The sequence below is a fragment of the Hydra vulgaris genome, chromosome 09 (assembly GCF_038396675.1).
Source record: "Hydra vulgaris chromosome 09, alternate assembly HydraT2T_AEP".
NCBI classification, from domain to species: domain Eukaryota; kingdom Metazoa; phylum Cnidaria; class Hydrozoa; order Anthoathecata; family Hydridae; genus Hydra; species Hydra vulgaris.
In genome coordinates, this window is record NC_088928.1 from 56,083,826 (window position 1) to 56,099,905 (window position 16,080).

General features: G+C 29.0%; 1 protein-coding gene across 1 annotated transcript in view; it reads right to left on the reverse strand.

Moving 5' to 3' along the window:
• Window positions 1–16,080, reverse strand: part of LOC101234965 (ectopic P granules protein 5 homolog) — a 135,642-nt gene that overhangs the window by 62,377 nt on the left and 57,185 nt on the right. The window contains exons 16-20 of the mRNA XM_065806109.1: window positions 6,828–6,989; window positions 6,591–6,731; window positions 6,362–6,518; window positions 5,947–6,112; window positions 5,528–5,665 (exon numbers count right to left, since the gene is read on the reverse strand). Coding sequence (XP_065662181.1) covers window positions 5,528–5,665; window positions 5,947–6,112; window positions 6,362–6,518; window positions 6,591–6,731; window positions 6,828–6,989 — 764 coding nt within the window. The remainder of the gene's footprint in view (window positions 1–5,527; window positions 5,666–5,946; window positions 6,113–6,361; window positions 6,519–6,590; window positions 6,732–6,827; window positions 6,990–16,080) is intronic.

Sequence of the window (16,080 nt, forward strand, 5' to 3'; positions counted from 1 at the left end):
TATGTCAAGGTTTGATTAAATTATTTATGTTATTTCATCCAAATAATTTTAAAATTTTTTATTTGTAATATGTTTTCTTGAACGCATAAGAAAAATTTTAATTCTTTTAAAAGTTTTATTCACAATATTTTTTGTTATTTTTAAATTTATAAATTTCAATTATGGCCGAGGTAGAAATGGCTTGTAGAGGGACACCATTTGGGGCATATGGGCCACTGGCACTCACAATTAAAAAAACAGAAGAAATGTTAAAAAAAGGACCTTTTTTAAGTGCTTATAACAGCTTTTTGTATCTTTATCCCCTTCCCCTTGCCCCAAGTTACCCCCACTATATACATTCATACACTTGTCATCACCTTAAAAGTAAAACTGGTGCACGTAACACTGGCAATAGTTTGTTTTAATACATTTCAGAAATCTATCATTTTCGAAAAAAGGGTCTCAAAAGGGCTTAAGAAACAGGTCCGGGTCCTGGCGCCCTGAGGATGTGGTGTGGGAATAGGTCACTACTATATACATTTGTTTTACTGTTATCACCCTAATAAGTAAAACTGATGCATGTAACAGTGGCACAAGCTGATTTTAATAGATTTCTGAAATATATTATTTTAGACAAAAACAGGTCTCAAAAGGGCTTAAAAAACAGGTCCGGGACCTATCACTTCTAGGGTGGAGTATGGGAATAGGTCATTGCTATTTACATTCTTATAATTTTTATAACCCTAATAAGTAAAACTGATGCATGTAACACTGACACTAACTGATTTTAATACATTTTAGAAATATGTTATTTTAGACAAAAACGGGGTTGTGAAGGGATTACAAAGCAGGTGTGGGGGACCACTTCCCATCATCAGTTTGCAAAAAAAAATCATCTGTGAACTTTTTTTATTGAACCTCACCAAATAAGAGAGTGTGCGATATCAAATTTAAAAAAAAAAAAAAACCACCTTAGTATGTATGTATATATATATATACGCGCACACACACACACACACACACACACACACACACACACACACACACACACACACACACACACACACACACACACACACACACACACACACACACACACACATGTATTTATATATAGATATATATTTACTCCTAATCAGCATTTACAGGGACATTTTAATTTATTCCCTTTTTTTTTACTCTTTTTTTCATATATCTTATTTTTATTTATTATATTTAAATTTAAGATTTTGTTATAAAAATATATTTTTTATAATTATTTTTGTTATTCTTATTTAACTATTATATATTATATATATATATTTTTTTCTTCTATTTATTTACAAAAACCATTATTTACAAAAATATAACTGTATTAAACCTAACCCAAAATCTAACTCTAACCCTGATCCTAACCCTAACCAAACCTCAGTCAATGTAGCAGCACTCCCACTAATAAATAACAATACTAATAATCTGGTTTTATAATGAGATTTATATCATAATTTCGAGATTTTCAAATTTATTTTAAATATTTTTTATTGAGTAGTAACAATTGAGTTTAGTAATAAAAACAATTGAGTTTCGGTTTTTAAAAATAAAAACTTAAAGACCAAAAGCATTTCCAGATATTGCAATTCGCAATCACTTAAATCAAGCCTTGAAAAATATCTGAAAGTTTTAACTTGTTCTTTAAACCAATCCTGATTACAAAATAAGTTATTTATTCCATGCAAACCATAAATATTTTAATACTAAGTGTTCATTAACCTGATAAAAATGAAGTACTATTTTATGTTCTCTAATGGATGGTTTTGGTTATATAGGGTTCCCATCTGAAAACCATTCCAACCATTGTTTCTTCAACTTTTTACTATTGAAATTTCTCCTTTCTTAATTTGTTTAATCTTTCATTAAAGGATATATATATATCCGGATATATATCCCTAATATTTTTAAATTTGCATCTGTAATACCAATCCATAAAAAAGACTCTAAACTTGACTGCAAAAACTACAGACCATTATCAATATTATCAAATATCAGTAAACACCTTTAAAAATTTATTCTGGTATCTATGACTTTCTTAACAATTCTTAATGTTTATATAACCGCCAGTTCGGATTTAGTTCAAACCAGTCCAACTTTTATGCTCTTATAAAGATTACTGAATTGATTTACAAAGCAATTGAAAATGATTTTTTTGCTTGTGGCACATTTATTGGCTCCAAAAAGCATTTAATATGATTGATCACTAATGGTTTTGAATACATAAAAAAGTTGTCAACTGTGGTGTTCCGCAGGGTTCTGCAGGTGTTTCACAGAGTTCTGTTCTTGAGCCTTACTCTTTTCAATATTATTTATCTAATTCCACGATAATTCATTTTGCTGACAATTTTCTATGCAATAATAAATCACTTTCACAACTGTAAAAAAGTTAGTTCTAATCTCCATTGTTTTTGAATAGTAATCATATTTAGCTCCAACAAAACAAAATACTTTTCACTTTTCAAAAAAAAATTAATAACAAGAGTTTTAAAACCTTTCAAAAAAAAATTAATAACAATTAGAGTTAATGGTAAACGAATTTCTCCATTTAAGTTTTTTCTTTATTGAGTATTTCTCGATAAAAATTTATCAGGAAACTATCAACTGAACCATTCAAAGAAAAAACTCACACAAGCAAACAGGATGCTGTCATATATACAATACTAGGTTTCTCAATATACTCTGATATCAATTTATTTTACCATGCTCTTTTCTTATCTCAGCTATAGTTGCATTGTTTAGGGTCATAAAATTTTTTTTTTTTTAAACTAAGTAAATAGTTTACAATATTCATCCAAAAGAATTGACTTTTTCTCCTATTCAATTCCAATTCCTAATCAATATCCAAAAATATCCAAAAAAGATTTGAGCTAAAAATAAAAAATTTATGTTTGTGTTAAGTTTTTTTTGCATTTTATTATCTCCGGAATAATCTATTCAATTTTTTCATTAATTTCTTTATCAGAACATCTCTTTATTAGAATGAATAATTTATGGTGAGCCATAAAACAACAATGTATAATAATAATAAATATTATTGGAACCACTTAATACCATTTGTATAAAAAAGGTTAAAAAAAATTTAAAGACTCTTGCTAATAGCTTTGTACTTTTAAACAGAAACCAAACTTTAAAAAAATTTCTTTGAGTATTTAACTAAAGAATATTACCGATATGTATTATAATTTCTTTATCGTATTATTATATTGATTATTATTTTTACTTATGTTATTCTTATTACTAATATTTTCTTTTATCTATATTTTTTATTAGTTAATATTTACTGTAATTTTTACTATCATTTTTTACTTTTATATTCAATTATATTTACTTTATAAAACAAGATAACTATTAACAGAAAACTTAAAAGATTGGAAATTATATGAATCAGGAAAACAAGAAAAAGGGAGTGAATTCTAAAGAACTGATGTTCAATGAAAAAAGCTAGATAAAAAAGAATTTTTGGAGCACTTAGGAACAGTCACAGTAAAAGGAAGAGACTTAATTTAACGACAAGTAACACGAGAATGAATTTTAGTAGATGGCACAAAAGATGCTAGCTCTTTAGAGAACCGCCCATTATAGTATTTATAGAAAAGAGAAAGAAAAGCAACATTATGACAATGGTTGAAAGTTGGCTGCAAGAGAAAATCCAACTATGTTTACAATGCGTTTTTGCACCATGTTTAAAAGAGAAAGGGCATCATTCAAAGATGCGCTACAAATACGGCAACAGTCTTTTATTAATGGACAGATTTGAGATTAATGGAGATAAAAAATAGAATCCAGAGTAAGAAAGTGGCGGGCATGATAAAAAGATGCAACCTTAACAGATGCAAATTTGGCAATGGACTTCATATATGGTTTCCAAGAAAGATCGGAAGTAAGAGTTAATCAATAATAAATGGTAGTATCATAAACGAAAAATGCCACCTTAGATGTAACTATGTAAAATATAAAATGTAAAATGCCATCTTTGATGTAAAAATTTCTGGCAGATCGTTAATGTAAATTAAACAATCTGCCAGAAATTCTTTAATTTCTGGCAGATTATTTTTTTTTAAACAAATTAAGGTAATGTAAAAAAGTATTGGGCCAAGGATATTTAGCCCTATACTAAAGAGTCTTGTTAAATAGTTTTAAAAGTATAGACAAAGCTTGGGAGAACACTTCTGCACGATTATAACAGGTATGTTGTAAAACTGTAGAAGAGTCAAAGCAGGAAATCACTTTAGATACAGAAGCAGAAGTGATACGAATGTCAAGCAATGGATTGAACTGTTTGTTGCCTATATCAGGTAGGATGTGATTAGTTGAATCAAGAGATAAGATTGATGAAACGTTCTTAGCAAATAATTCAGCTTTGTCTGAGGTAACAAAATCTGAGAGCTGCTGGAATAACAGATTTCGGCTTATTATAGATACTGTTAAAAATTCTCCAGAAGTCACGAGAGCCTAATTTTGTGACCTGAGAATAGCAAGCTTCGGTATTAGATAAAGCCTTTTTACAATAGTTTCTAGCTAATAGATGTCTATTTTTTAGAGAATTGTTTAGCTAATAGATATGAAAGTAATTGTTACGATTGGAAATTGCAGCAGCATAATGAGGAAAACCATGGAGAAGAGTGAAACTTGACTTGGAATCGTCAAGAGAGAATAAAAGATTCCATGCCAGCCTGAATCCAAGAAGATACATAAGAAATGCAATTGTCAGCAGGAAAACAAAAGAATTCTACCTAAGGGTCATCATGAAGAAAATCACACTAAACACAATACCAAAATCACAAGATGAGACAGCTAAACTCTAATTCTCACAAAGAGCAAGTAGGTTTGATGAACTTTGCAAGAGATAAGACTTAACAGAAGAAAAGTTACTTTGAAGACCACAAGTATTAGTGAATGATAGATTTAGAGAACTAGGTAGTGACAATGATTTTTTGTGTTTTATAGTTTTTGAAACATTAGGTGAAACATTTAAACTAAAGTGCTTTAAATATGGCCTTGACAATGCACACCAAAAGTACGAACAGGTACATCATCCATGCGCAATATGACACTGTTAATACTCTGATATTTTACAGCTGTTTATGGAGCTAGCCTCTGTGAGAGGTGCCACAGAGTTCGGTAAACTTGACTACCAGCCAACTTCAGAACCATAATACTGATTTTTAGAGCTGTACTCTCATTAGCAGATAATAGAATGAGTTGTCTAGTCATAAAAACAGACACAAGCAAAACCCATGCAATGAATCAAGAAGATCCAGCATTTAACATACTAAACTCGGATCAATGTATTATAAATACATCTACGCCAGCTTAATAAAGAAGAGGCATGAAGCCGGTCAACAGATAGAATCTGGTTACCTCTTAATAAATTACATTTTAATTTAGTAATGTATGTATGTACATCTGTAAAACTTTATACGAAGAATTAGATAAAAACAATAAATAAATAGTAATAATAGTAAATAGATAAAGAATAGAATAAGATAATAAACTTTTATTGAAAAAAAATACAAACCTATCAGTAGCTAGTCTATCTGGATGTTGAACAAAAAGTACAGATAAGTTACTGATGATTCTAATAACAGCATCATATTCATTTGCATAGCTTAATTGCAACAAGTATGGCATACCTTTTGATATAAAAACATCCAACCTAAATTTTTCAGAAAGGAAATAAAGTTAAACCAAACAATAACAATAAACTCATTTCATGGATGAACTTATAATGAACATAAATACAATGGATAAACTAACAACAATTATGAGGGGCATTTTATAAAATGACAACTAAAACAGATGCCATGTGTAAAATGATAATAAACACGAATGCTGTGGATGAACTGAAAATGAATATTATAAACTAACAGCATGAAAAAAATGAACATATTTTAACAGAAATTAAATACTTTATATAAGTTTAAATTAATAACATACAGATGTCCATATTTAGTCATTGCAAAAATAACATATGATGCTAACAAGCCTTGACTTTCGGAAGCACGCAATACATTTAAAAGTACAGGAGTTGCCTGTATATCAAAATCATAAGGGTATTTATTTTCAAGATGCTGGATAATATTATTGGCCCATGTTGAACAACCTAAAATAAAAAACCTTTTAAAATAATCTTATTGGTTTATTTTCGTTAAATAATTTTATTGGTTAATTATTGAAAGCTTAATGGTTAAGGTCTGGAAAATTGTTAAATCAAGAAGAACTAAAATATTTAAAACTACTTTTGTTATGATTTCCATGCCAAGACAAGTATCAAATACTTTACAAGTATTAAATAAATTTCACAGTGCAAAAAAACTTGGCATTGTAAAAATGTAGAAAATTTATTAATTACTTTGATCATATAAGTTCTCATCTTGCATTGTTGTATTCAACATATCGCTCTCATGCAGCTTTAACATTAGCATTACTTTCCATGCCCATTTATAAAATTCTGAATGCACTTGATAATAGACCACTTTGTTATATGACAATATTGCTATTCGTCCAACCTAAAATTATTTCAACTTATAAAATTCAAAACTCCATTTAAAAATAACTTAAGACATTTCTTTTAAAGCTACCTGCTCTAAAATTCCCATTGATGAATAATTTAACTGCTGCATTCCACCAGGATTATTGGGAAATAAAATTCCATATATCTCAACAATAAGAATTGCAACTAAGTAGTGATATGAACGTGGTAAAAACAGTGTGTTGTCTACCTTTTATTTAATAACAATAAGTAATACAATTAGTACAATTTTATTATTATATTTTTAAGATAAAAAACTTTAATTTATTAAAAAAAAATTTCAAACCTGTCCAATTCCATAATTAATACCCGACAACAAAATTCTTGCCACTTTACTTTCAGTTGAAGTTATTGGTGAATCCAGTAACCAAGTTCGAATTATATCAAAATCAGAAATTTGAGGAAACCATAAGTACAAATGAAGAGAGTGAAAGATATTTACTAGATGCTTCAAAAAAAAAGAAGATTTAATTCTACACAAATAACAATGAGATATGACAATCTCATTTAAACCATTAACTTATAAAACATGACTTGTAAATATTTAATAAATATATAGAACTAAATAAATATAAATAGTGTGTATATATATATATATATATATATATATATAAATATATATATATATATATACATATATATTTATATATATATATATATATATATATATATATATATATATATATATATATATATATATATATATATATATTTATACACACACAAAAATAATAATGAGTTAAAACGAAGTCATTAAAACTATTAACTTATAAAATATTACTTGTAAATAGTTATAACTACTTATAAAACTAAATAAATAGTGTGTATATATAAATATATATATATATATGTGTGTGTGTGTGTGTGTGTGTGTGTGTGTATATATATATATATATATATATATATATATATATATATATATATATATATATTATATGTTGTCAGAAAGTTTTTACGTACTTTGTTGTCAAAAAGAAAAAATTAAAATGCAAGACCGGAATTTTTTTTTTATTAATTGATATTTTTTATTAATTGCCTGCCCCAACCAAACCCTCAGTCGATGTAGCAGCACTCCCTTGCGAGCCAGGCTAAAAGATAGTAGATGTAGCAGAACTCCGTTGCGAGTCAGGCTATTTGTCAGTCAATATAGCAGCACTCTGTTGCGAGTCAGGCCATTTGTCAGTCGATGTAGCAGCAGTTTGTTGCGAGTCAGGCTATAAGATAGTCGATGTAGCAACACTCTGCGCATGATTTACAGTAAAAAAAAATAATAATAAAATCATTTTATTAAAAAAAATAAAAAAAAATTTTTTATTAAAAAAAATAAAAATAAGTTTTTTTAAAAAACGATTAATTTGTAATTAAATTAATGGTTTTTACTTTCTGACCACACGCAAATGTTGGAAAAAAGTCAAAAGTAATTGAAAGTGACGTATATGTTGGCGTAAGAATCATTTTTTTCCTTCCGTGCTTCCCAAATGCAACAATCTCTCTCTCTCTCTCTCTCTCTCTCTCTCTCTCTCTCTCTCTCTATATATATATATATATATATATATATATATATATATATATATATATATATATATATATATATAATGTATATATCTTGAATGTTGTAATAGCATAAAATAAGTAATTATTTTTAAAAATAACACAATGTTTTTTATTCTTGACATGTAAAATTTATTTACATTTTCAAAAGATTATTTTACAATAATAAAAAACTCTGAAATAAATATTAAAAAATAGAAGTCTTTACAGAGAAATATTAGCAGACAAAAAATTATATATAACAAACCAATATATTTATTACAAAATAACTCGGTAAATAACCAATCAAAATAATCAACTGTCAAAAAAATAATAATAATAATAAACTGACAATAAAATTAAAAAGATAAGTTTATAGCATAATGTAAAGTTTGTTTATTAAGTGAGAGACTTTCCCATTTAATGTGGAGGGCTTCTTTAATCTTTAATTTGTGTTTGGTTGGGGCATTATCCAAAATCTCAAAAGAATCACAGTTAGCCGAATTTTTGCAATTAAGAGATAAATTTAAGGGTTTAAATATATGAGATTGTTTATTACTTTTAAGGTGCTCATTTATTCTAGTTACCAAGTGCCTGGAGGTTTCTCCAATATAACTGGCATTACAGCCAGCGCAAGAAAATTTATAGACAACATGAGATTTAAGCAGTTTAGGAAGTGACTCTTTTAAGCAAAAACAATCTTTATTAGTAGTGAAAATTAATTTTATTAGAACATCCTTGCAATATTTATGAACAATTTTTGAAATTTTCATTTTAGTGTAATTAGAGTACATTCCAATGTATGGAAGTTTAAAGTATCTTATACTTAAGCTATTAACAATGTTAGAAAGTTTTTTTTAGAAAAATTGCAAACTATTTAAAGTCTATCCGAAATATCTTGGTTTCAACATACCACATGCAAATTATAATGATATAATCTTGATTAAAAAGCAATTGCTTAAAAGTGCTTTACATAAAAGAATAAACGAAAAGAAATTACTGGACAAAGAGTTAGAAAATTCATAATCTCAAGTAAGAAAAAACTATTCAACTTTGCTCAATTTGATTGTATTTTGCAATTTCTTAATAATCATCTGAAAAACAATGATTCAAAACCTCAACTTAAAAGTGAACTTTCCCATTTGGCTAACAACTACTATACACTCCATCTGAAAATTGTCTAAAAAAACATAAAATATTAAAAAGACTTCGGAATAATGAGAACCTTGTTATTACTCGACTAGACAAAGGAAATGGTATAATTGTTCTTAATAAAGTTGATTATATAAATTCATTATATATTATAAGTAATAAGAATAAGTTTAAAGAATTAAAACAAATTAATGTAATTAATAAATTTATTGTTTCATACGATCTTGAAAGTTTGTTCACGAATATTCCACTAAAGGAAACCATCAACATTGCATCAAACCATCATCAAGATAAAACTAATTCAAAACATTTTTCAAAAATTCACTTTAAAAAATTACTTCTATTTGGCAGAAAATATTACAAGCAAATAGATGGTGTTGCTATGGGTTCTCCTTTGGCGCCCACTTTAGCAAATATTTTCGTTGGATATCAAGAACAAACATGAGTCAATAACTGCTCCTTTACAGCACCATTTTTTTATAAACGGTATGTGGATGAGATAATTGCTATCTTTAATTCTGAATATGAAGCTCAAGAACACCTCAATAAACAACATAAAAATCTGAAATTTACTATGGAAAAAGAACAAGACAACCAGATTGCTTTTTTAGATGTACTTATTAAAAAATCCAATTCGTTTTCGACTTCAGTTTATCACAAAAAAACGTATACAGGTCTTTTACCATATTTTTTTTAGTTTTATTCCCTCTTACCACAAATTTGGACTTGTTTGTTGTTTGATTGATCGTACATTTAAAATCAATAATTCTTGGGTTGGTTTTGATAAAGATATAAGGAATCTATCATTAGTTTTACAAAATAATAAAACTATGAAATTGAATCCTATATTGATAAGAAAATAAACCCATCTGTTTCTGACATTGTTAATAGCTTAAATATGTTTTAAAAATCATGTCAAGAATAAAAAACATTGTGTTATTTTTAAAAATAATTACTTATTTTATGCTATTACGACATTCAAGATATATATATATATATATATATATATATATATATATATATATATATATATATATATATATATATATATATATATATATATAAATAAATATACACAGAACAAATAAAGATAAAGGGCAGTTTGTTGAAACTAAATTTTGGACTTCGTTTTTTACATTTTTGCATAAACAAGTAAGAAGTCATTTATTTATCATTAAATAATTTTTTGGTCAATTTTATGGGCTAATTATGCCGGTCACACTAATCCAGTGAAAATTATTAATAATAAATTATAAATAACATAAACAGAAATTCTATAATATTCTTGTTATATATATATATATATATATATATATATATATATATATATATATATATATATATATATACATATATATATGTATATATATATATATATATATATATATAAATATATAAATATATGTAAATTATGTTAGTGTATATATATATATATATATATATATATATATATATATATATATATATGTCTGTGTGTGTGTATGTATGTATGGATGTATGTGTGTCTGTTTGTGTGTGTGTATGTATGTGTGTATGTATGTATGTGTGTATGTGTGTCTGTATGTATGTATGTATGTATGTATGTATGTATGTATGTATGTATGTATGTATGTATGTATGTATTTATGTATGTATGTATGTATGTATGTATGAATGTATGTATGTATGTATGTATGTATGTATGTATGTATGTATGTATGTATGTATGTATGTATGTATGTATGTATGTATGTATGTATGTATGTATGTATGTATGCATGTATGCATGCATGTATGTATGTATGCATGTATATATTTTGTAATAACTCTAATAAATATAACAATTTTTTTCAGTTTCAACAACATGTTTCAATTATGCAATAATCGAAATGTATTGTATGTATGTATGTTAGTGTATATATATATATATATATATATATATATATATATATATATATATGTATGTATGTGTGTTTGTTTGTATGTATGCATGTATGTATGTATGTATGTATGTATGTATGTATGTATGTATGTATGTATGTATGTATGTATGTATGTATGTATGTATGTATGTATGTATGAATGTATGTATGTATGTATGTATGTATGTATGTATGTATGTATGCATGTATGTATGTATGTATGTATGTATGTATGTATGTATGTATGTATGTATGTATGTATGTATGTATGTATGTATGTATGTATGTATGTATGTATGTATGTATGTATGTATGTATGTATGTATTTATGTATGTATGTATGTATGTATGTATGTATGAATGTATGTATGTATGTATGTATGTATGTATGTATGTATGTATGTATGTATGTATGTATGTATGTATGTATGTATGTATGTATGTATGTATGTATGTATGTATGTATGTATGTATGTATGTATGTATGTATGCATGTATGCATGCATGTATGTATGTATGCATGTATATATTTTGTAATAACTCTAATAAATATAACAATTTTTTTCAGTTTCAACAACATGTTTCAATTATGCAATAATCGAAATGTATTGTTAAAACTAAAAAAAATTGTTTTATATACATACTTAGATATATATATATATATATTTTTTTAAACATCTTCGCTTCCAATAAGGCTGCAAACAGCCACAATTAAAGTTGGAAGTTACTGAGAGAGAAAAGATGAAGATTGTAGAGCAAGATAATGATTGATGGACGACTTAAAAGATTTATTAAATTATATGAATCAGGAAAGCAAGATGAAGGAAGCGAATTCCAAAGAACTGATGTTCGAGGAAAAAATATAGACGAATAAGCGTTTTTGGAGCACTTAGGAACAGTCACAGAAAAAGGATGACACTTAATTGAATGACGAGTAACACGAGAATGAATTTTAGTAGATGGCACAAAAGACGCTAGCTCTTTAGAGCAGTGCCCATTACAGTATTTGTAGAAAAGAGAAAGAGAAGCAACATTACGATGATGTGAGCCCCATGCTGTAGCAGAAGTGAGATCCTTTTCAAGCTCAAATGCCCCCTCCAAGCAATCAGAGGGTGTTGGTTTCTTATCACGACAAGAATAAATGGTAGTATCATCAGCAAACAATGCCACCTTAGATGTGAGAATATCTGGAAGATCGTTAATGTAAATTAAAAAGAGTATAGGGCCAAGGATAGAACCTTGAGGAACCCCTGAAGTTACAGAATAAGAAGAAGAGTGTTGTCCATCGAGGACAACTTTTATGCTACGATTGGAAAGGAAGGATTCAATGATCTTAAAGATGTTGCCGGATACACCATAAGAAGAAAGCTTATGGAGAAGACCAGCATGCCAAACTTTATCAAAGGCTTTTGAAATGTCAAGAGCGATAGCCTTAACCTCTCCACCTTCATCTAATGCACAATAAAACCTGTCAGTTATTACTGTTAGCAAATCAGCTGTAGAACGAGAAGATCGAAATCCATATTGATGGTCAGAAAGTAAGTTATAAGATTCAAGATGAGAAATTAAGTGTTTGTTAATTAAAGATTCAAAAACCTTGCTTATGATAGGAAGAAGACTTATGGGACGGTAGTTAGACAAATCAGATCGCTCTCTAGAATTTTTGAAGATAGGGATAACAGATGTCGCTTTCCAGCAGGCTAGAAAACAAGACTCTGATAAGCCCTTGTTGAATAGTTTTAAAAGTATAAACTACAGCTCCGGAGAACACTTCTGCAAGACAATAACAAGTATGTTGTCCAGGCCACAAACTGTAGAAGAGTCTAGGCAGGAAATCACTTTAGATACAGATGCTGGAGTGATATGAATGTCAAGCAATGGATCAACCTGTTTGTTGGCAATATCAGGTAGAACGCAACTAGTGGAATCAAGAGATGATAGTGATGAAAAGTTTTTAGCAAACAATTCAGCTTTGTCTTTAGGTGAGGTGACAAAGTCTGAACCATACAAGTGACGTGGAATTATAGATTCGCCCTTATTATTGATATTATTAAAGATTCTCCAGAAGTCACGAGAGCCTAATTTTTGAGATGAGATATGAGATTTCATGACCTGAGAAAAGCGGGTTTTGGCGTTAGACAAAACCTTTTTACAATTGTTTCTAGCAGTAATAAACAGACGTCTGTTTTCTGGAGAATTGTTTTGCTGATAAATATGGAAGTAACGGTTTCGATTGGTAATCGCAGCAGAACAGTGTGAGGAAAACCATGGAAAAGAGTGAGGCTTGACCTGGAATCGTCGAGAGGGAATAAAAGATTCCATGCCAGCCTGAATCCACAAAGTTATGTAAGAAGCACATTTGTCGACAGGAAAATGAAAGATTTCTACCCAAGGGCCATCACGAAGAAAATCATGGAAAGAATCCCAGTCAGCTTTACTGTAGTTGTAAGAGGTTCGATAATAGGGGGATTCAGGTGATGAAGAAGAATGAGATATTAGTTTTAGAGAGATCAAACTGTGATCAGAAGCACCTAAGGATGAATGTGGAGAAACTGAGCACTGACTAGGATCAGAAACAAGACATAAGCCGATTAGAGAAGGTAGATGATTCGGGTTGTCAGGAAAGCGAGTTGGAAAGTTGACTATTTGAGTTAGATTGAGAAAAGCAAAAGTTGTGTGCTTTAATGCCTGCAGAGTCACTGACACTAGAGCCAAGCCATTCAGAGTTATGAGCATTAAAGTCACCGACAACAACTATATTAGCTGATGGATAAAGAGAGAGGGCTTGGTCAATATGATTAGAAATAGCATCAAAAAGAGTGTTGTCTTGAGATGAAGGAGAGCGATATAGAACAAAGAGAAAGGCAATAGAGTGAAGTGGTGGTTAACGAAAACACATGAAAGAATAGTCTGTGGATTCAAACCTAGTTTCACGACAAATAGGTGAATTCTTATGAATGTAAACGCCGAGGCCAAGCACGTGAGTATTGGAGTCTTTACGAATTAGAGGAAGATAACCATCAACACTAAGATCACAAGGTGAGACAGCCGAACTCAAATTAGTCTCACAAAGAGCAAGTAGGTCTGGTGAACTTTGCAAGAGATAAGACTCGACAGAAGAAAAGTTACTTCGAAGACCACTAATATTAGTGAATGATAGGTTTAGAGAACTTGGCAATGATGATAGTTTTTTGTGTTTTATAGTTTTTGGTATTTTATTCATTTTTAAATTAGATTGAAGAACTTGACTCAAAGCATAGATAGTGCTCAGAACACCATTTAATAGCCCAAGCAATTGCCTCATTACTACTAATAAACCCTAAGCCGTAACAAAGGGCTCCAAATGTGGCCTCCGCAATGCACACCAAAAGTACAAACAGGGACACCATTCATGCGCAACATGGCACTGTTAATACTTTGATATTTTTCAGCTGTTGATGGAAACAGCCTCTCTGAGAGCTACCACAGAGTTTGGGAAACCTGACTACCAGCCGGCCTCAGAACCATAAAACTGAGTTTCAGAGCTGTACCCTCATTAGGAGATAATAGAATGAGTTGCCTAGTCATAAAAAGAGACACAAGCAAAACCCATGCATCAAGAGTCAATAAGATCCAGCATTCCACATCCTAAACTGGAAACAATGTATTAAAAATACATCTGCGCCAGCCTATTAGATGAAGAAGGGGTGCGAGGCTGGTCAACAGATAGAATCTGTTTACCCCTTAAGGGGTAAACAGATTCTATCTGTTATATATATATATGTGTGTATATATATATATATATATATATATATATATATATATATATATATATATATATATATATATATATATATATATATATATATATATATATATATATATACATACATCACATAATTGATTATGACAAACCAATAGTGTCTTGTTTTGGCAAATCAATAGTATCTGGTTGTGATGAATCAACTGGTTGTAACAAATCAACAGATAAAATATGAAAAGTTAAAACTAAATTTATACTAACTGAATTAAATTTTGAATGAATAATTAAACTGAATTAACTTTATACTAATTCAATTTTTTAAATTTTTCTCTAAAAAAATTCTGCACTATTAGCTTTTTCTTTGCATATTATACTCTGCGTATTATATTGCATCTATAAAAACAATCAGTTTCTCCATTTTTTTCTCAAGGTGGCTCCAACCATGCAATGATCTCTATAAATCTTTTATCTTGTGCTATTTCTTAAGACTCACCATATCATCACACTACTTACTACCCTAAAGCAGACTGGGATTCTTCATAATGGTCTTTGGGCTAATGTCTTTTGCCACTTTGCTGATAAATCATTTCCTACATAACCTCCTGGATCCAGGAAAGTATAAGCTTTTATTCTTTCTTGTTGGTTTCAAGTCAAGCCTCATTCTATCCCACCATTTTCACCTTTGCGCGCAACTGCTATACCTAATCGCGTGTAGCTTCTATATCTAATCATAAGCAGTTTTTCATCTTTTTTAAAAGAACAACTCACTTGAAAACAAAAACCTTTTTTTTTAATTGCAAAAAATCAATGTAAAAAGAAGCTGTCTGATGCTAAGCTTCATTATTTCCAGTTTACCAAATCTAATACCTTATCTCAAAAGTTAAGCTCTAGAGACCTTTGGAAAATCTTTAGCAGTGTCATTAAGAAAGGTCGAATGACACTGCTAAAGATTTTCCAAAAGTCGAACATCTCTAATTCATGGGTCCGATATTATTACCTCTCCCAAGGATAAAAACTATATGCAAAGAACTTTTCCTTTAATTCAACTCTTGAATCTAATGACCATACTCTTCCTCCCATTCCAGTTACACAGGTTAACCCATTCTTAGACATTCAAATCACTCCAGGTTCTGTTGCTTAAGTCATTTCTTAATTAAACTCTTTTATGGCTTCTAGTCTAGACATTCCTGTCAAAGTGTTTTTAAAAGTGTCTT